The following is a 21,884-nucleotide window of genomic DNA, read 5'->3' as shown; positions in this document are numbered from 1 at the left end:
CGTTCGCGATACAGACAAACCGAAGTGTCTACTTAAAACACTTTAATCTGTTATTTAAATGTACATAGATCAGAAAATAGTTATAAAACAAGTAAGATAAGTTAGATTCTAGACATCAGTCACTTCAAACCGCTTCGTTTGTATTTGTAAGGAGCAGCAGCGGCTCTTGAATTCTGTCGACTAGACGTGCTGAGTCTTCTGGTCGTTGCTGGACTGCGCTGTGACGTTGTTGTCGATGATAAAGTAACGCCACCAGGTTTAGGTGATGACAGATCGGGCGCTTTTATTATCTTGTCCATACGAACGAAAACTCCATGTTTGGGTTTGCATTTGAAGTAAGAGACACCCAACACGGAGCCGTTGTGTTTACCTGCAAATTTCACAGTTCAATGATTGAGTGGACTCTTTACAGTTAAGGCATGCGTATGGAAAAGGATGTCAACAGCAGGACAGACGACATAGTGGTGTAGCTATGGGGGACTAGCTGGTAAGGGCAGGGAGGCTGTACAGGCACGCCCTCCTCCAAAACTTTCAGCATGGCTATTTTGGCCATCAAAAGAGACTTGCAACAAGGAATAGACCTACATCATGCAGTTGAACTTTTGCAGACTTAGACAAAGCCAGAAAGCTGAGGCCTACACGCATTTGTAGTTGAGCGTTGAATATGCAATAAATATTGTAACTGCATGGCTGGCAGCTGGTTTGATGCTGGTGGAAGTGAAGGACCTTTCTAGAGAACGGATTCTGCTGCAAATTTCATGCAACCATGGTGGCGTACTTCGCTACCTAGCTGTTCCCCCCCCCACCCCCACCCACCCAGTTTTCAGAGCCTGAAAAGATCGAGAAATGGAGCACACGCAAGTAGGACAACACAAATGAGAATGAAAGACGAGAGGAGGACATGCAGACAACCAGAGACAACGTGCGAAAGACATGGAGAGAGAGAGAGAGAGAGAGAGAGAGAGAGAGAGAGAGCATTGAGGGAGATGAAGAACAATGAGAGCAAACAGGCTGAACAGTAAAAACAGACAGAACAAAATTAGTCATCACCGTTGAAGCTTACCATTAGGCCTGTCTAGTTGAATTCCAATCCATTCTCCTGGTTGAAATTCTGTCTCGCCCACAAACTTGACGACACCCATTTTGTATCCTTGCTTTCCCAAATCAGCCATTACCACTTCCCCAACTGTGACTGTTGGTCTGGGAGCAGCTTCAGGAAAGACAGCAGAATTAATGGTGGGCGTGTCTGACACGTGCCTCTGTGAAGCAACCTCATCAAGTAAGTCTGTTGAACTAGCAACTGAGCTTGAGTCAGAAGCTTCACTCAGTGTCTCTGCTCGTGCACCTTGCAATTCTCTCGTTATCCTGACATCTCTAGTCTCAGTTGGCAGAGACTTCAGAGATTCATTGCTGCCCTTGGTTACACTTGTTTCCATATCACTTTTTTCACTTCCACTTCGATCTCCTTCATCCCTAGTTTTCTGCCATTTCAGACCTGCATTCCTGTGTCCTGTTGTGCTCAACAGTTTCTCGTGTTTTTCTTTTGTGACTTCTCCTGCAGCAATATTCTTACCCTTCTCATTCCGTGTTGTATCATTACTGGACATTTTCTGTTTCAGAGCTGTCTGTTTGTGATCAAAACTTTTCGCTTTCTCGTGTTTTTTGGTTCTAGAAAGTGATCCTCCTGAGCGTTGCAAGGAATGTTCAAATAAAGCGTCAGCTGTTTTCTGCACTGACTCGATCGTTGCTCTCCTTTTGTTTACTACAGAAGTTGGTTGTACTTTGACTTGTTTACAGGTCTGTTTGGAGGACTCCACTGCAACTGTTTTTTCTTCTTTATTTTCAACAGCAAGTGGCTCTGCTTTCTCATCCACCTGCTTCTCACAAACACTCTGAACATGAGAAGCGTGTACATCACGAGTCTTGTCTTCACCTCTATCACCATGCATGCTAGTGACTTCTAGTTTGCTCTCTAATGGTTCCACAGCAGCTGATGTTCTGCTGTCATTCCAATGATCACTTCCCTGCACACATTCTTCCTCAATGTCATGATTGGTGGTATCTTCCATTTCTAACACTTCACCATTAGACTTTGTCTTCACAATAACATTAGCTGCTTCTTCTTTAGAATTACTCTCTAAAGTATCATCAGTGTGTGCAGTCACAACATGTTCTACTGCAGCAGCATCCATGCCTTGATGCTCTTTCTCTTCTCCTGATATCTTCACAATATTTTCATTGTCAATAGTTTCAGATTGCACTGTCACGTGTTCATCTGTATTATCTATGACTTGATTAGGTAAACATTCATTTTGTCGATCTGTGACATCATTTGGCAATGGTAAGTGATTATCATTGCAGATTTCGTTCTTTGGTGAGGACGGCTGTTCTTCAATAATCTTTACTTGTTGAAGACTTTTATATTCACTTTCTACATCATAACTTTTTACTGGCTCTTCTGAATATGTAGCTTCCTCATTACGTATTGTAGAGTTCTCTTGATCAGTAGTTGGATGACTAGACTGACCCTCAGATTCAAATGGTCTAAAGGAAACAAGAGCTTGACTGTCATCAGTTTCTGAAGAAACAGTTGACTGACAAGGAATAATGCTCAACTGAGGTGAAGATTGAGTGTCCACTAGCCTATCAAACTGACTGTCTTGAGGTTGATTACCCTTCAACTGAATTGTCTCAATCTCACAAGAATTACTCTCAAGTTGAACGGCAAGTGAAGCAGACTGACTGATTTGAGCTTCTAAGGCAGTACACTCAATTTCAGACTTGTCTGATGTATTTTCACAAACTGAAACAGGAACTACAGGGTGCTGACACTCAACTGGAAAAGGTTGGAAAACGTCTTTCAATTCCATTGGTGCCTCAAAAGATCCACTTTTCAACTCATCTACATGAAGATCTGATTTTGCTGCAACATCAATGAGAGTTGAATTATTACTTTCCACCGGGTTTCTCACTGAAGCTTCACTCTGCTCTCCAGCATCTTCACTAACTGCCTTGTCATGAGAAACCTGCTCCTCGTGCATTGGTTCAAAGTGTGAGGTCGCTGCAACGTGTGACGTCACAACATCAATGGGCTCTTCTTCATTGCTCTGTTTCTCCAACTCGTTACATCTGTTGTCCTCGTTTGCTACTATCAGTTCACTCCCACACTCCTCAGTCATTTCAGTAACATCAAATGCTTTGACTAAAGGAGTTGAAGTCCTCTGATAATCGTTGCTTTCAGGACATGGTAATATTTTTATTTCTGGAGAGAACAAGCGTTGATCTCGCCTAATTTCATCAACCGTTTCTTGGTGTTCGTCTCCAATCTCTGCTATTGTTTCTGTCACTACTGAGACATTCAATAACGATGACTCAACTTTATCATGGCTAGTTTCTGACACTTCGTCTAGTGATGAAAGTGCTGATGCTAAACGACCGGGAGAAACTCCACGAGATCGTGCCTCACTCTGCCATAAACACACAAAATTAAAATATCAAACGTACTTGAGTACCACTCCAACATGTTCATAATGAACACAATATGAACAACTGCTCAATTGAGTATGTCCCAGCAGCACATGCAAATGAGCACGCACACGCGTGCACACACACACACACACACACACACACATGCTATCTACCCAGCACAAACAGTAACGTTAAACGAATGTCAGAGGCCATACCGGCGTTCTCACAGTATCATCCTCAATGTCATCACCAATAGCTACCGTATCCAACATGCCAGAGTCAGCTCTGCTGAGAGACTGCAACACATGAAAATTGTTTTTAACTCATGCAGATTTGTCACAAAAGTACAAAAACTGGAGCAAACAAGGCTATTACTAAACAGATAGCAACATAAAAAGGACAGACAAGTAAACAGACAAACAGACAGACAAACAAACAAACAGACAAACAGACAGACAAACAAACAAACAGACAAACAGACAGACAGACAAAGAAACAAACAAACAAACAGACAAACAAACAAATAAACAGACAGACACATAAACAGGCAAACAAACAAAAAACAGACAAATAACACACAAACAAACAAATAAACAAACAAACAAATAAACAGACAGACACATAAACAGACAAACAAACAAACAGACACACAAATAACAGACAAACAAACAGACAAACAAACAAACAGACACACAAATAACAGACAAACAAACAGACAAACAGACAGACAAACAGACAGACAGACAGACAGACAAACCATCTGACCACACAAAACCAAACACAAACATCATGACAAAGACAACAGCCAACACATAACACAAAAAAGTAGAGACACCAATCAACAATCATACACCATACATACCACTAATACTTTGGGTGGAATAGGAAGTGGCAACTTCTTGAGAGGTCGACCCAATTCTGCTAACTTCTCCTTCACTGCAACTTCCTGTCTCAGTTTGTCCAATGATAAAATACTCTGCACGGATGCCACGCCGTGAGAGTAGCGCTCCAACACCTCGCCTTCGGCTTGATCTTCAACAGCAGCTAACATTCGCTCTGGATCAGGAGAAGCAGGACGATCCATGCCTGCTTGCTGTGAACAGAAAGCAGAGCAAGTCAAAGGACAAATATGTTAAGTGTGTGACCAATACAGACTGAGAGACACCAAAATGGAATGATGGCTTGACACTCAGAATGAGACACGAGTTGCCTGTCTGTTGTCTGTCTGTCTGTCCGTGTGTCTGCCTGTTTGTCCATTTGACTCCACTGCCTGACACATGTGGCTGTATTTGTGTCTGCTGCTGTTCTCTATTTGTCTGTCTGTATGTCAGTCTGTCTGTCTGTCTGTTTGTCTGTCTGTCAATCACATATATTTGAACTTTTATCTATGATACATTTTGCAATGCAGGGTACTATGTACTGTCCAACTACTAGTAGTGTTCATCAACTAAACTAAGCTAAAATTGAAACTCGTGTAAAACAAAATGAGCACTACACTTACAAGCTACAGTGTACAAGCAAAGCCTCCAGTACCAGCTAGTGGTTGAAGTACTGGGTGTCTGTCTGTCTGTCTGTCTGTCTGTCTGTCTGTCTGCCTGCCTGTCTGTCCAGTCTATTTAACAACTTCATCCACATAGATTCCAATACAAACAGTATCATTCAAGTATGTCTCCCCATACAAACATTCACACAAACCTTTGGAATGCCGGCAGCAATCTCATAAACAATACCACATCGAGATCGTTTGTCCTACACAAACACACCACAAGAGTACACAAACATCTTACCACACTGACGAGGCAACCACTCAAACCAGTTTCCCGATTTTCTTCAAGATCGTCGTACCCAAGCCAAACCCGGATTTCTTGTAAATCTTCATGCAAATGCGTTTGCGAAGAACAAGCTGACAGCTGACAGGGTGACTCATTTGGACAGTAACCTGTAAAGTTGGCATGTGAACACGGACTGGAGTAACTTCACTGCAATGTGATTGGACCTTTAGAACCATGTAGATTCGATCTTTGTCACTTGTGGCTTTGTTTAGGTGTACGTTATCGTGTGCTGATGAGTCCCATGAAGCAACTGCTGATACCTGTTTGAACGGCTAGTTAATTTGTTGTAGATTGACTGACCAACAACTACTACTAAACAGACAAGCTGAATGACAGACACGCTAAATGACAGACACACTAATGGACAGACACACTGACAGACAGACAGACACACTGACAGACAAATAAACAAACAGACACACTGACAGACAGACAGACAGACATACTGACAGACAGATAAACAAACACATAAACAAACAAACCAAAAAGACAAACAAATAGACAGACATACAAATAATTAACAAACAAACAGAGACAAATAAACAGATCAGATAACAGCGCTACTAGCTATAAAAAGTATATGGGCAAAAGCCTGAAAAACAACATACTAATCAAACAAACACAAACAAACAAAACAAACACAGCAAAATAATGACAACAAAGCAATAACCAATAACTGTGTGTGTGTGTGTGTGTGTGTGTGTGTGTGTGTGTGTGTGTGTGTGTGTGTGTGTGTGTGTGTGTGTGTGTGTGTGTGTGTGTGAACACTGTGACCAATCACCTGTTTCTCATCCATCTTTATAATCGGTAGGTCAAGCATGCTGTTGTCATCTTCACCATCCAACAGCCACTCTTCACCCACCACTGTGTAATCTGCAACGTCTTGCAGCTCATCTAGACAACAGCAATATATAAATACAGGCGAGCGCATTGAACAATACTTTTAATTTGTCTCTTGTGACTAACTTTGTAGATCTAGAAATACGGTGCAAATCTTCTTCTCCATTTCTGGTCTCAAATGCCTGTGTATGAAAGCAATATGATTACACTATTGTCAATATGAAAAATAGTATGATGTCTATGTCAAAATTGTCTAAATGCACTCCCATACAAATTATAACGGCATTTATCCAACTGAATATGATTGAATGTATTCTATGAAATAGACAGACAAACAGACAAACAAAGACAAACAAACAGACAAACAGACAAACAGACAGACAAACAGACAAACAGACAGACAAACAAACAGACAAAACAAACCAACAGACAGACAAACAGACAGACAAACAGACAAACAGACAGACAGACAGACAAACAGACAAACAAACAGACAAACAGACAGACAGACAAACAAACAGACAAACAAACAGACAAACAGATAAACAGACAGACACACAGATGAACAAACAAGCAGACAATGCAAATGGGCATGCGAGTAGGCAAGCAATAAGGCAACTAAATACAGATAACAAAAATCCAATACAATTAAGTGTTCATCCCTTTGTAACAACATTTATTATTCATTTCTTCTAGCCAGCTAATGTCTATCTGTCTGTCTGTCTGTCTGTCTGTCTGCCTGCTTGTCTGTCCATCCGTCTGTCTGTTTGTCTGTCCATCTGTCTGTAGTATTCTGTACTTGTCTCTAGCAGATACGGCTCCTGGAACTCCTGATCCTCGTTGGGGTGACTCAACAGCCGATCGTTCCAACTGCAAATTTGTCCACTCGTCAATCCAAGCCGACTCCCGCTCAGTGTCTTCTTTAGATCGATCTACAATTACTAGACAATACACACACAATTTGACAAAACGATCACACGTGGCTCACCTGATTTGTCAATAGTTTTGTGTATCTGCTCATCAAGGTACGCACGTCGTCTCATCAAAGCCTCTGACCATCTTCTTCTCAACCTGCAATTAGAGAAATTACAACAGATTCATAAAATGTTTGATTCATGTTGTGTGTGTGTGTGTGTGTGTGTGTGTGTGTGTGTGTGTGTGTGTGTGTGTGTGTGTGTGTGTGTGTGTGTGTGTGTGACTGTGTGTGTGTGTGTGTGTGTGTGTGTGTGTGTGTGTGTCTGTGTCTGTGTCTGTGTGTGAGTGTGTGTCTGTGTGTGTGTGTGTCTGTGTGTGTGTGTGTGTGTGAGTGAGTGACAGTGTGTGTGTGTGTGTGTGTATGTGTGTGTGTGTGTGTGTGTGTGTGTGTGTGTGCACGCATTCTACTCCAACTTCCATACTTGTAAAGTCCAGAGTCCATATAACTGTCCAGTGATATCGCCAATTTATTCTGAAATATCACCGCTCCAATCCCTATCTTCGTAATACGTTCAAACGCAACAGGCCCAAACCCAGACCCTTTCACAGAGCTGATCAAAACCTTAATACGCCGAGCCTGTCCCTAAAACCAAACCAAACCAATGACAACTCACTCCAATACACACAAATGCAGATCACATGTACCTGCTTGAGCAGAAAGATTCCACCCGTTCTGTTGTCTTGACGCTCAACGACATCAACTGGAGTATATTGGCCTGCTTCGTCGATCTCCATCACCTCGACGAACATTTCGAAACGACGCAAAATTTCATGCCATCTGTCGTTGAATAAATCGTTGAGATAACATTAAAATAGCAAAATAGATTCCGTAGTTTAGATCTTTGTTAGTTGGTGTGTTGACCTGTCTGCTTGTCTGTCACTTCTCTAGCCACTTGTCTGACCATCTCTTTGTGTTTGTCTGTATGTCTGTATGTCTGTATGACTGTCTGTCCATCTGTTTGTCAATTTGTGTGTGTCCTTCCGTGTGTGTGTGTGTGTGTGTGTGTGTGTGTGTGTGTGTGTGTGTGTGTGGTGTGTGTCTGTGTGTGTGTGTGTGTGTGTGTGTCTGTGTGTGTGTGTGTCTGTGTGTGTGTCCATCCGTCTGTGTGTGTGTGTGTGTGTGTGTGTGTGTGTGTGTGTGTGTGTGTGTGTGTGTCTGTGTCTGTGTGTGTGTGTCTGTGTGTGTGTCTGTGTGTGTGTCTGTGTCTGTGTCTGTCTGTGTGTGTGTGTGTGTGTGTGTGTGTGTGTGTGTGTGTGTGTGTGTGTGTGTGTCTGTGTCTGTGTGTGTGTGTGTGTGTGTCTGTGTGTGTGTCCATCCGTCTGTGTGTGTGTGTGTGCGTGTGCGTGTGTGTATGTGTGTGTGTGTGTGTGTGTGTGTGTGTGTGTGTGTGTGTGTGTGTGTGTGTGTGTGTGTGTGTGTGTGTGGTATGTGTGTGGTATGTGTGTGTGCACGCGTGCATGTGTACTGGACCATCATGTACCACAAATGCTCCCACTCACCTCTCGCCAAGTGTCCTAGATGCATGCCTGCTGCATGGCACATCAGGCACAGATGAACCTCCACCAAATCCAACACTACGATGCCCAAACACTTCAATGCTCAAACAACCATACGCAATGTAATCAACAAACTCATCAGTAACAGGAACACAAAACACCTACACAACAGAAATTATACGTATTGTATATGTATGTATGTATATATGTATGTGTATATGTGTATGTATGTATGTATGTATATATGTGTATGTATGTATGTATGTATGTATGTATTTAGATTGATTTAGAAGTTGTACCAACTTTTAATAATAACAAAAAAATGTATGTATGTATGTGTATGTATGTATGTATATATGTGTATGTATGTAATGGCGAGCGAAGTGAGCCTCTCTCTTGTCATGTCAATTGAGCTCGAGATATATTACATTTATATATTTATATATTTATATATTTATATACGTGCGTCGAGCGTTTACTAGTATGTATGTATGTATGTATGTATGTATGTATGTATGTATGTATGTATGTATGTATGTGGCTCAATTGGTTAGAGTGTGCATTTGGAGATTGGGAGCATCCGGGACCTTTGGGTCAGAGTTCGAGTTCGAGTGCGGGAGGGCCACATACATAAATTCCCTTGGGCAAGGAACTAACATACAATTGCCTCTCTCTCCGGAGTGTCAGGTTCTGTCTACAGCAAGTATCTACGGCAAGTACAGCAAGAGTGAAGTACATCATAGTGACTTCTGATAGTGACTTCTGCTACAGTAGTGTTAGATTGCAGTGTTAGATTGCGGTGTTAGATTGCAGAATGGTGATTGCAGTATCTAACCTGGGCCCTAAGAGTCCTTGTAAACAAAAAAAAAAAATGTATGTATGTATGCTTTATGTGTACACGTATGAACCTGTCGATAATCAAAGACAACTTTCTTGCTCTGAATATGTGATAATCCGGTAGGTGCTCTCACGGGAGCAACGACAACATTTTCTTGATCATAAAAATTGAACTGACAGAAGACGAAGTTGTTGAGCTCTGGTGGCAAGCCGGTCGTTTCTATAATTGATATCTACAAATGGCAAAATATGTTTACCTCTTGATTAGGTCATCTTTCCAGCTGTCCGTCCGTCCATCTGTCTGTCCATTTGTCTCTATCTGTCTGTCTGTCTGTCTTTCCATCTGTCCATCCATCTGTCTGTCTGTCTGTTCATCTGTCTGTCTGTTTGTCTGTAAGTCCATCTGTCTGTTTGTCTGTCTGTCTGTCTGTCCATCTGTCTGTCTGTTTGTCTGTCTGTCTGTCCATCTGTCTGTCTGTCTGTCTGTCCATCTGTCTGTCTGTCTGTCTGTCCATCTGTCTGTCTGCCTGTCTGTCCATCTGTCTGTCTGCCTGTCTGTCTGACTGTCTGTCTGTCGTATAACTGCAAACTCACCTCTACACTGCAGACATTTCCTTCCTCGGCATTACCATCTCCACACGGCTTATCAATTGGTTCAAACACTGCTCCTTCCACTGTGAAACATCAGATACAAAAATGCATACAAAATTTCCAAACAAACAAATCGCTCGGCAGTAAATACCTGGAAACTGCACACGTTTGATTCCAACCTTCAGCCTTCCACACACCTAGATGAAGTCACATACTGTACACTCACAAACATTTCTACCTACCCTACTGATACAGCTTTATTATATTTAAAACTAAATATATAAATTAAAATTGCAATAAATAATAATTAAAATTTATTTATTTATTTATTTATTAATACTTCTCCTCGTGGATCTATGATTGGAGGTGAATATTCAAGATAGACGTCGTGATGTAGGCATTCTAGAAACACGTTTGCAACTCCAATCAGAGTGTGACTTTCCAAGTCAAAGAAAGGATCAACTGCGTCGAGTTCATCCTGGCAATAAAAGTACTGATGAATAGCATTAAGAGATTTAGAGACAAGAAATCAAAGTAAAGTGTGTGAATTGTTGAAAAACAAACGGAAAAACAATGGACAGACAAACAGACAGGCAGATAAATGGACAGACAAACAGACAGGCAGATAAATGGACAGACAAACAGACAAACTAACAGACACAGAGACAAACAGACAGACAGACAAACAGACAGACAGACAGACTTGGTTTGCCAAGTGACATTACGGAAGCCTTTACTTCTTTACAATGCAATTTCTCAGGTATTGGCTTAGATATTGCTTGTCAGAAATGTGAGATTCATTGTTCATCTCCAGCTATCACAATTCCTGATTGTCAACTTCCTGTTACATCTGAAGGCATAGTTATATTGGGAATGCCTCTTGGAAATGCTAAATTTGTATCCAATTTTTGCTCTACGTATGCTAACAATGGGGAACAACTATGTGACCAATTGTCTTCTTTGAATGATGTCCAAAGCGCTTCGTTATTGCTCACGTATTGTCACGTTCCACGATTGAATTACTTAGCTCGTGTTGTTCCTCCAAATTTACTAACATCTGCAGCAGAAATTCACAATTCACAGACACGCAAAGTTTTCTCTGAAATACTATCTTATCACCAACTCAGTGACTTGGCATGGCAACAAGCCACTCTACCAGTCTGACTAGGTGGTTTTGGTCTAACATCTGTCAAATCTATAGCAGCTTGTGCTTTCTTAGTCTCGTGGGTTGAAGCAATAGATGCACTACCCAAGCGTTTTCCTAACTTGAGAGTAGATTTAGATTTGCTTCTGAAAGGATCTTTGGGATCTGCTACAGGTGCGACATTAAAGAGCCTCATTCCCTCGAATGAACTGTCTGAGTACTTACCTGCTAGTGGCAAATTACAGAAGCGATTATCTAATGATTGTTTGAATCTATGTCTCACGATACAGTGAAGTCAACAAGAGATGCTGCCAGAATTCGCTCTTTACAAGGTGCAGGTGCAGGTGCTTGGGTCAACGCTGTTCCAACCTCGATGTGTTTCGCACTTGATTCTTGCGTTTATCGCTTGGCGTCATATCTGAGGTTGGCTTGCCAGTCTGTTCTCTGGAGTGGTTGAGTTCGTGTCAGTGCGGAGCAGTTCTTGACGAGAGCGGGTATCATCTTTTAACATGCAAGGTTGGTGGTGGCCCAGTTTGGAGTCACGAATCCATTGCAAATGTTTGGGCTGATTGTCTAAGTGAACTTCACATACCACACAGGAGAGAGCCAAGACATCGCTACTCAAACTCGGATAACAGACCAGACATTATAGCACTTGATACATCTTCTGGTATGAGTATTAATTTAGACATCTCTCTTGCCCATCCCTGGAGCTCAGAGGTATTTCCCTCATCCTCAAAAGTAAATGGTCTAGCTTCGAAGTGAAGAGAAGAAAAGAAAAAAAATCAAATATCAAGATGAAAGGCTACCAACTGGCAACCAAATAATCTTTAAGCCTTTAGTCATTGAACACTTCGGTAGATGGGGTGATGAAGGAGACCAATACCTACGTTCTCTCAGATCTCAATCTTTTGATAAAAATGGTTGACGCAACTCGGCACAATTTATGGATCACTGGCGGAAAAGGTTCAGCATTCAATTACAGCGATGCAATGCTAGAGTAATCCAACGCAAGATGTCATCCTTGGGTTGCAGAGTCCACGCAAAAACAAGCCGCTTTCATCTCCAATAATTAGTGTTGTAATAACTGGACCCTCTCTGGGTTCTTTAGTAGTTAGAAAATGTAATTTTTAGTTCTCAGGTGGTTCAGTAGTTGATATCTGTAGTCTCTAGGTGATTCTGTATAATTTGACTCGTAGTTACATATTGTATGTTGCTAGATTCATGTTTCAAATATATGTATTGGACAGACAAACAGACAGGCAGACAGACAGACAGACAAACTACAAACAGACAGACAAACAGACAGACAGACAAACAGACAGACAGACAGACAAACAGACAGACAAACAGACAGACAGATAGACAGACAAACAGACAAACAAACAGACAGACAGACAAACAAACAGACAAATAGACAGACAGACAACAGACAGACAAACAGACAGACAGACAGACAGACAGACAAACAGATAGACAAATAGACAAACAAACAGACAGACTGACAAACAAACAAACATGCTCACACAACAAACAAACACAAACAGCTACACATATACACATCATAGCAACTGAAGGTTCTGCCTACTGTGTGCTCTAATGCCTCAACACAATCATTACCAGAAGCGCTCCATCTTGCAGTCTCTGATATCTCTCTCTCATATCAACAAGCTTGTCCTCCAACTTCATCACCGACCACACTAACACAACATCATCACATCACACATCACAACTTTGTTGCTCAACAAATACCAACACCAACTGACCCGTATTCCTCGTCTTGTTATTGTCGTAGTTCACTGCAACGACGACCTCATTTGGTGCCTGCAAACGCGGATGGCCACGTCGTCGAGGAGACAAACATCCCTTGGGAATCTGAGGATGAGACACAGAAAGGGATAAACACACTGAAGGAGGTGAATTCAATGGAAGACTTTGACCTGAAGTGACACTTTGAATTTCACTAGTTTGTGCATTTCTTCTGCTAAGATGTTGGCTTCTCTATTGAAGAAAATATTGTGATGGTATTTAGAACGACTTATTTGCTCCTTCTAATAAGTTAAGTTATGATATTTAGAGGTGCAAAATGCAAAGATAGCACATGTAGTCTGTCAGTCAGTCTGTCTGCTTGTCTGTCTGTCTGCTTGTCTGTCTGTCTGCTTGTTTGTCTGTCTGTCTGTGTGTCTATGTGTCTGTCTGTCTGTCTGCCAATACATATATTTTCAAACATGGAACTTTGATACATTACTGCAAAGCACATAACTAAAGTCCAACACTAAACAACCTAAAACTTGTAAACTACAAACAAAAGGCTAGACTATAGATACAAAATAAGCAAGTCAGAAGAAATGATAACATCAGAATCCAAAGAAGACCAAGAGATTGATGACGACAGAATCTGCAGAAGACGCAATGGGCCACAAGGGCAAGGTAAGGCTGCAATAATCCCAGTCTGTCTGTCTGTCTGTCTGTCTGTCTGTCTGCTCATCCGCGGAGTCAAGACATCTTTAGGAGGGCTAGCAAGGAAAATGGTCATGCTGCCGTGACAAGAGAAGAAAAGAAAATGAAAAAATATTCAGAAGAGCTTGTTCCAGGAGGATATGTATCAAGATGTGTTCCTCTTGTGATAGAACATTTTGGGAGGTGGGGCACGAAGGCAGAGTATTTTTTGCAGCATTTGTCACAACAGTCAGCAAATCCAGAAGCCAATTTTAATGCTTCCATGTTCATGTCGTATTGGAGAAAAAGATTTTCTACAATTCTGCAAAGATGCAATGCCAAAGTTATCCTTAGAAAACTTTCAAAACTGTCACCTAATCATGGTGGTTTAGATAGATTATTTGATTTTGACATTCAAAGTCAAGTCCATTAGTTAATGACTTTGTTGTTTGCAAGGACTGATTTCTATTTTTAAAATCCTAGCATATGTACAAGTAGAATCTGTATGAGAATAAATTATCTGTCTGTCTGTCTGTCTGTCTGTCTGTCTATCTGTCCGTCTGTCTATCTGTCTGTCTATCTGTCTGTGTGGCGGTTACTAAACTTTTGAAGAAGCTAGTTTATCTTCAGGCATAGTGAGAAGGAGAACCTTTCCTGCAATAGCGTTTTCAGCTTCGGCCGCTAACCTCCACACCGTCGCTGTCATCCGTCAGGGGCCCCTTTGGGGTGCTCCGCGTTTGAGCTCAGCAGTTGTCTCCGTTAGTTTGGTCTCCACGTTCTTCTTTGTTTCCACGTTCTTCTTGATGGCAAACATCTCCTGTCCTATATCTGGTTGCTGTTTCGATGGCCCTCTATGTCGAGTACTTGCGCATCTTCGGCTGTCTCACCGTTCCGTCAATTGTCCGGCTGATTTCGTGAGGGAGAACAGGCTGGTACAATGTTCGAAATGCTTGATGTGGTTCATTCGTCTGCGTCAACACTCCGCTACATGTACTCATCTGCTTTCGTCCTCAAACAAAGCTGATTGTCCACGCCCACAATCTTTAGAACAGCGAGCTGATGACGATGGAATTACGTCTCTGGATGTTCAATGCCGGGCGTGGGAGACAATCGATTCACTGTCTGTTGACGAGATTCTACATTCTTTGCCACCGAGGACAGTTCAACAAGTGCCATATTGTCTCAGAACTTTGTTCCAGGAGTGCTGTTCTGTTCCTTTGTCAAAAATTAGCGAGGATCCGGGTTACGATGGAGGTTGGAAGTTACTGATACTTCTCCCTAGAATGATCATGAGACCTCATCCTAGAGGAGGGAGATCAGGAATTAAGGAAATCAAAGCCATTTATCATTGATTCTTGGGTCTTCACTGGCAAGAGCTGATAGAGTTGCGTGATCATAGTCATGCACAACAGTCTAACAAGAAAGGAGAAGATCAGAGGAGAAAAGCCACCCTCCGCCATGTGAAATGTGGTGAGCTTTCAAGAGCAGCAAGAATTTTGACTGATCATGGCTTGGCCCCTCCTTCAGAGGAATCAATCCAACGCTTGAGGGCTAAACACCCTGCTCGGAAGACGAGTTTGAATCTTTCTGGTGTTGACAAAGTTTCTTCTATTCAACTGAAGAAGTCTGTATTTCTTGAATCATTGAGGAAGAGTCCACGAAGATCAGGAGCTGGTCCTTCTGGATGAAGGTTTGAACATCTTAGAGTACTTCAAGACAATGCCTCAACCAGCAACCTTCTATTTTCGCTATGTTCACTTATAGCTGAAGGCAAGGTACCACCCTCTGCAGTACCCACGTTGTCATGCTCTCGCCTAATTGCATTGCCTAAATCAAATGGTGACGTAAGACCTATTGCTATTGGGGAGATTCTAAGGAGATTGACTGCCAAAGCCATTTGCTTCCAGCTGCGATCGTCATTTTCCACCTATTTTTGAGCCAATTCAACATGGAGTAGCTACTCCTTGTGGAGGGGAGCTGTTAGCACATCATGTCACCTTGTTATTAGATGGAAATTCGGATCTATCTTTGTTGAAGACAGATATATCCAATGCCTTCAATTGCATCTCTAAGGCAACATCTTCTCAACGAGGTAGCAGAAAAATTTCCTGAGATTTACCGTCACCTGTGCCAGATGTACAGCAATGCTAGCTCTCTCATATATGTCAAGGGCGGTGATGTCGTCACTGTTAGGTCAGGAGTACACCAGGGAGATCCCCTCGGCCCTTTCCTCTTCTCTGCTGCTTTGCAACCCATTTTGGAGTCTCTACAGGAGAATCATAACAACCTGAACGTCCTCGCCTACCTAGATGATCTCTTTGTAGTTGGTAAGTTTGCTCATATGCAACCATTCATATCTGACCTTCAGTCATCACTCAAAGATGTCAGTTTACTAGTCAACGAGAAAAAGTGCGAGTTGTTCAATACGTCAGATTCTGTACAATCTTTTGGTTCTGTTCCTGTGGTCTCACATGGCACAGAGATTCTAGGGATTCCCATCGGCTGCCACCAGTGTGTGCAAACTAGATGCTCCGAGATTGCTACTTCAGGTCACGCTCTTTGCTCAGAGCTCGTAAAGTTGAGGTGCCCTCAAAGTGCAACTCTCTTGCTAAGATTTGCCATGTGACTCGGATGAACCACTTAGCTAGATGCGTGTCTCCTTATTCTTTTGAATATGCTGCAAAACTACATGATGCCATGACCCGGTCTACCTTTGTCCAGATATTGGGCTTAGACTCTATTGATGATTTCACCTGGAATCAAGCCTCATTAAACATCAAATTGGGTGGGTTTGGCTTGTCTGAAGTCAACAAGAGTAAATGCTAAGCATACGTCTCTTCATGGGCTCAATCTGTCAGAGATTTGCCTAATCGCTTTTCCTCACTTTCACAACGTATTCAAGATCTGGTGGAAAACGATTCCACATCCTCTTCACTTGGCTTCGACATTCATTCAGCTGTCAAGTCCTTGCCTCCAATTAGATTAGGAAACGATGAAACACTGAGGCCTCAATCATTGTCAACCCTTTCAGCTACAAAGGGTAAGCTTCAGCACAATCTAAGCTCAGAAATTGGCCTCTTGAGTGCAGCTCATTGTCTGTCTTCTGCACCTCACAGAAGAGATGCTGCAAGATTACGTTCTGCTCAAGGTAGGGGGTCTGGGGCTTGGTTAGAGGCCTTACCATCCTCAGATAGGTACGCACTTATCACAAAGGATTTCCGTCTAGCGTCCTATCTGAGGCTCAGTCTACCAATGCCTTTTAAGTCATGCATAAACAAATGTGAATGTGGAGTAGAATTGTATGGAACTGGGTATCATCTTCTCACCTGCAAGTTTGGGGGAGGACCAGTCTGGCAACACGATTCTGTAGTGTCAGGATGGTGCAGTTGTTTGAACGAGCTTCAACTGCACCATCGCAAGGAGCCAAGAGATCAATATACAGAATCTGAGAATCGCCCCAATATTTTAATGTACAATGAAACAAGTACAGAGTTGGACGTGAGCATGGCTCACCCTTGGAGCAAAGACATCCTAAATAGAGCATCTAAAGAGGCAGGCTATGCAGCTGAGAGGCATGAGATGAGAAAGAAAAGCAAATACGAAGCTCTGTCTGTTCAGGACGGCACAACACCTAACTTAGTTCCTCTGGTCTTTGAGCACTTTGGGTTCTGGGGACAGGAGGCTGATAACTTCCTGAACTCACTCTCAAAGAAGTCAAGGGATTCGGAAGGCAGAAGTACTGAAGCCGACTTCAGGACGAGATGGCGTAGACAGATTTCTATAATTATCCAGAGATGTAATGCTAGAGTTATATTAATTAAAGAAGATAAGTAGATTGCACGTAAGTAAGATAGATGATTATTTCTTTGATATAGACATTCAACACTATGTTCATTAGGATAATACTGTAGCTATGACTTCAGACATTTCAGTAGTTTTTGCTAATGCTTAGGATACTTTACTTCTGCAATTAACTGTTACATTTACAGTTTGGGAGAGAATAAAACAATCTGTCTGTCTGTCTAGCTGTCTGTCTATCTGTCTATCTGTATGTCTGTCCATTTTTCCATCACATCCACCATGCCTCTACATGCAGTTGGTAAATACCTCAGTATCACATCACTTTGCAATATGTCTTGTATTACATATAGACATTTGCAATGTCGCAATAATCTTTATAAGACAAACAGTCACTCAACCTGCTCACCAACCTACCCACCCGCCTCGTTTGTTGACAATGTATCTGTCTGTCATGCTTGTTGTGCTGTCCAGATGTTTACCATCCAATCACTTAGTCATCAATCACTCCAACACAAGACAAAAGCAACAACAAGATGCCAACCAGACAAACTCGGTGTAGTCTCTACCTCACTAGCTCCATGGCACAAATGATCGAGTCTTTTAACCTAGAGATTTCCTCTTGGCTGTATTGCTCATCGTCATCATCACTAACACAATGCAACATCACTTGTATTGTAGCGCGCGCGCACACACACACACACACACACACAACACACACACACACACACACATTCACGCACACACAAACACATTCACACACACACACACACACACACACCACACACACACCACACACACACACACACACACACACACACACACACACACACACACACACACACACACACATTCACGCACACACAAACACATTCACACACGCACACATTCATGCACACATTCACGCACACATTCACACATGCACACATTCACGCACACATTCACACACACACATTCACACACACACACACACACACACACACACACACACACACACACACACACACACACACACACACACACACACACACACCAGCCTAACCAGCGACTGGCCATCTAACCCAAATATCCTACAAATTAACTAAACATCTAAGAATCAGTCTGTTAACCCATTGCCCCTCCTACACAGCAACCCCATTAAGTGCATTAGACTGACTCAGCCTGACAAAATCCCGAACAAACACGTGACACAAAATCCAGGAATCTCATTACTTCAAGAGATCTGATTTGCTTCCTCTCTCAATGGCAGACAGTGTAGTTTCTGGTGAGATGGAATCTCGTACAGCAATAGATGATTGTTGGGATGACATCTGGTCTCTCAGTTCTGCAAGCTTCTTCTCATACATTGCCTTTTGTTCATTAAGTGCACCCTGTGTAGACAGAAAAGCAGTAAATTGGGCAGTACAAGGACGTATAGATTGAAGGTGTTGGCAACCATTTGAATCGTGTCCATGTGATAGACAAATGAATAGGCAAACATAAACACAGACAGGCAACAGACAGGCAACAGACAGGCAGATACATAGACAGACAGACAGGCAAGCAAACAGACAGACAGACAGACAGACAGACTTTGTGATTTTAGTTCTAATTGTCTTAGACAGACAGACAGACAGACAGGCAGGCACGCAGGCAGGCACGCAGGCAGGCAGGCAGGCAGGCAGGCAGGCAGGCAGGCAGGCAGGCAGGCAGGCAGGCAGACTGAGAGACAGACAGAGAGACAGACAGTCAGACAGTCAGACAGAGAAACAGAGACAGACAGACACAGACAGACAGACAGAGACAGACAGACAGAGACAGACAGACAGAGACAGACAGACAGAGACAGACAGACAGAGACAGACAGACAGAGACAGACAGACAGACAGACAGACAGACAGGCAAGCAGACAGACAGACAGGCAAGCAGACAGACAGACAGGCAAGCAGACAGACAGACAGGCAAGCGGACAGACAAACAAACAAATGAACAGACCAAACAGACAGACAGAGAACTCACTATTTAGCTGTGATGCCTTTACTGATATTCACTGTATGGTAATATTGATGTTCAAAATGTAAGATAGACAGACAGACAGACAGACAGACAGACAGACAGACAGGCAAACTGTAATTGCTGTGCAGTTAGACTTTACTATAGTGATTTGCAGTTGATGTATAATAGTTAAATGTTCGAAAATATATGTATTGACAGACAGACAGACAGACACACAAACGGACAGACAGACAGACAGACAGACAGACATGCAGACAGACAGACATGCACACACACACACACACACACGGACATGCACTGTCATGACAACAAACAAACACTCACGACACCCACACACTCCCACTCTTTAAGGTCATACAGTACCTGTTTGTCAGCTGTGTGCTTCTCCTCCAGTGACTTCACAACACTGTCCACATCGCCAGAATACATTGCAATCTCTTTCCTTGCAAAATCATAGTCGACCAGTTGAGTCGTCTCTTCGCCGTTTGTCGTTGATTCTCTCTTTCTATCACAGCTGACACGAAAGAAATGGTTGTTACCCCACAATATCCTATCTCCTTGATATAACAATGTCTTCTCAGTCACAGGATGGCCATTTACAAAGGTACGGGCATTTGGTGCTGCGGGTGTGATAAACAGATCTCGCTCTTCTATGTCCAAGAAACAATGCTCTGGAAGAATTCCTAAGCCCATTAGTTGAATATCCTACAATGAAATGTAAGTTTAAGTGAAACGCATAGAAACAGAAGTAGAGACTGACTGAGTGACGATTGGGATCCGGTCGTCCAACTCTGTTGTGATCCTAAACGCGAGCAAATACAATTCAGTGTTATTCTTCGGTCACAAGAGTGATTCTTTCTAAACTTAAGAGATGCATCCCTCCAATACAATAGTCTAGTGTATTGTGTGAGATGCATCCCTCTAAAACAATAGTCTAGTGTATTGTGAGATGCATCTCTCCAATACAATAGTCTAGTGTATTGTGAGATGCATCCCTCCAATACAATAGTCGAGTGTATTGTGAGATGCATCCCTCCAATACAATAGTCTAGTGTATTGTGAGATGCATCCCTCCAATACAATAGTCTAGTGTATTGTGAGATGCATCCCTCCAATACAATAGTCTAGTGTATTGTGAGATGCATCCCTCCAATACAATAGTCTAGTGTATTGTGAGCTGCATCCCTCCAATACAACAGTATCATCAAATGTTCCCATACAAATATCAACTACACATTTTAGCAACACACAACACAACATGATGACGTAAGCTCACCCTAAGATAATAGACAAGTAGTTCATTGAGAGATGGATCAGCATTGAGGTTAACAAGATAGAATTTTCCAGACTCTACGCCAATGCCACCTGCTTGAATAGAAATACCCATCTCTTCTAATGCCTTATGACGCTCCTAAACATCACAAATACCAGTTATACACAAGCAGACAAACTAACTAACAAACATAACTATATGTATACACACAGACACAGACAAACAGACAGACAGACAAACAAACAAACAGCTAGACAAAGAGAGTAAGACAGACAAACAAACACACAAACAGACAAACAGACAGACAGACAGACAGACAGGCAAACAGACAGACACACACAGACAAACACACAGACAACCACAGAGACAGACACATAGACAGACACATAGACAGACAGACAGACAGACAGACAGACAGACAGACACACAGACAGACACACACACAGACACACACAGACACACATAGACACACACACACACACACACACACACACACACACACACACAGACACACATAGACACACACACACACACACACACACACACACACACACACACACACAGAGACAAACACACACACACACACACACACACACACACACACACACACACACACACACAGACAAACACACAGACAAACAAAGAGACAGACAAACAGACAAACGAATATCAACCAATCATCATAATACTTTATGAATCCTTTCTGTTTGGCTCAATTTCTCTTCCCACGTCATAGTCATTTCTGCCATTAGCCTCTCACTGATCGCCAACTTTTCCCTCATATCATCAATAGCCTTCTGCTCATCAACAGAAACTCCACCTTGAGTTCCTGCCGTCAACAACGATCGAAGACGGTCCAACTCTTCACGTAACTCACGAATAACCTGAAATCACAAAGACAAGTATACAGTAACCACAATGAATGGCCACACAACGATGAGAACAAACCTTTGCATTTGGATCTTCGTTGATGATGGCATGATTGACAATCCGTTTTGCTCTGTCGGCGTATCTCAAGGTCGATAGCGTCTCCTCGTAATTGTCATCTGCAGGACTGACGGTAGCAACCATCACAGTCTTACTGTTGCCACCAAGACTGTCCTATGCACAAACACAGAAATCATACTATAGACAGACAGACAGACACACAGACAGATAGACACACAGACAGATAGACACACAGACAGACAGACAC

At 42.4% G+C, this 21,884-nt stretch overlaps 1 protein-coding gene across 3 annotated transcripts in view; it reads right to left on the bottom strand.

The window, feature by feature from the left end:
- Window positions 1-27: 27 nt before the first annotated feature.
- LOC134195797 (kinesin-like protein KIF13A) overlaps window positions 28-21,884 on the bottom strand; it is a 26,690-nt gene continuing 4,833 nt past the window's right edge. For all 3 annotated transcript variants that reach the window (XM_062664877.1, XM_062664878.1, XM_062664879.1), the window contains 28 exons: window positions 21,638-21,790; window positions 21,379-21,573; window positions 20,693-20,827; window positions 20,177-20,218; window positions 19,780-20,121; window positions 18,634-18,791; window positions 17,991-18,071; window positions 13,125-13,185; window positions 12,951-13,059; window positions 12,805-12,884; window positions 10,381-10,518; window positions 10,192-10,237; window positions 10,044-10,123; window positions 9,521-9,682; window positions 8,616-8,773; window positions 7,761-7,893; window positions 7,538-7,698; window positions 7,129-7,211; window positions 6,940-7,072; window positions 6,267-6,322; window positions 6,082-6,194; window positions 5,465-5,560; window positions 5,282-5,407; window positions 5,164-5,217; window positions 4,331-4,561; window positions 3,684-3,764; window positions 1,064-3,467; window positions 28-370 (listed from right to left, as the gene is read on the bottom strand). In XM_062664877.1, coding sequence (XP_062520861.1) covers window positions 120-370; window positions 1,064-3,467; window positions 3,684-3,764; window positions 4,331-4,561; window positions 5,164-5,217; window positions 5,282-5,407; window positions 5,465-5,560; window positions 6,082-6,194; window positions 6,267-6,322; window positions 6,940-7,072; window positions 7,129-7,211; window positions 7,538-7,698; window positions 7,761-7,893; window positions 8,616-8,773; window positions 9,521-9,682; window positions 10,044-10,123; window positions 10,192-10,237; window positions 10,381-10,518; window positions 12,805-12,884; window positions 12,951-13,059; window positions 13,125-13,185; window positions 17,991-18,071; window positions 18,634-18,791; window positions 19,780-20,121; window positions 20,177-20,218; window positions 20,693-20,827; window positions 21,379-21,573; window positions 21,638-21,790 — 5,862 coding nt within the window. In that variant the 3' untranslated portion in view covers window positions 28-119. The remainder of the gene's footprint in view (window positions 371-1,063; window positions 3,468-3,683; window positions 3,765-4,330; window positions 4,562-5,163; window positions 5,218-5,281; window positions 5,408-5,464; window positions 5,561-6,081; window positions 6,195-6,266; window positions 6,323-6,939; window positions 7,073-7,128; window positions 7,212-7,537; window positions 7,699-7,760; window positions 7,894-8,615; window positions 8,774-9,520; window positions 9,683-10,043; window positions 10,124-10,191; window positions 10,238-10,380; window positions 10,519-12,804; window positions 12,885-12,950; window positions 13,060-13,124; window positions 13,186-17,990; window positions 18,072-18,633; window positions 18,792-19,779; window positions 20,122-20,176; window positions 20,219-20,692; window positions 20,828-21,378; window positions 21,574-21,637; window positions 21,791-21,884) is intronic.

This window comes from Corticium candelabrum, chromosome 20 (assembly GCF_963422355.1).
Source record: "Corticium candelabrum chromosome 20, ooCorCand1.1, whole genome shotgun sequence".
In the NCBI taxonomy this organism is placed as follows: domain Eukaryota; kingdom Metazoa; phylum Porifera; class Homoscleromorpha; order Homosclerophorida; family Plakinidae; genus Corticium; species Corticium candelabrum.
The sequence above is the reverse complement of the archived record's forward strand: the minus strand, read 5'-3'. Positions and strand labels throughout refer to the sequence as shown.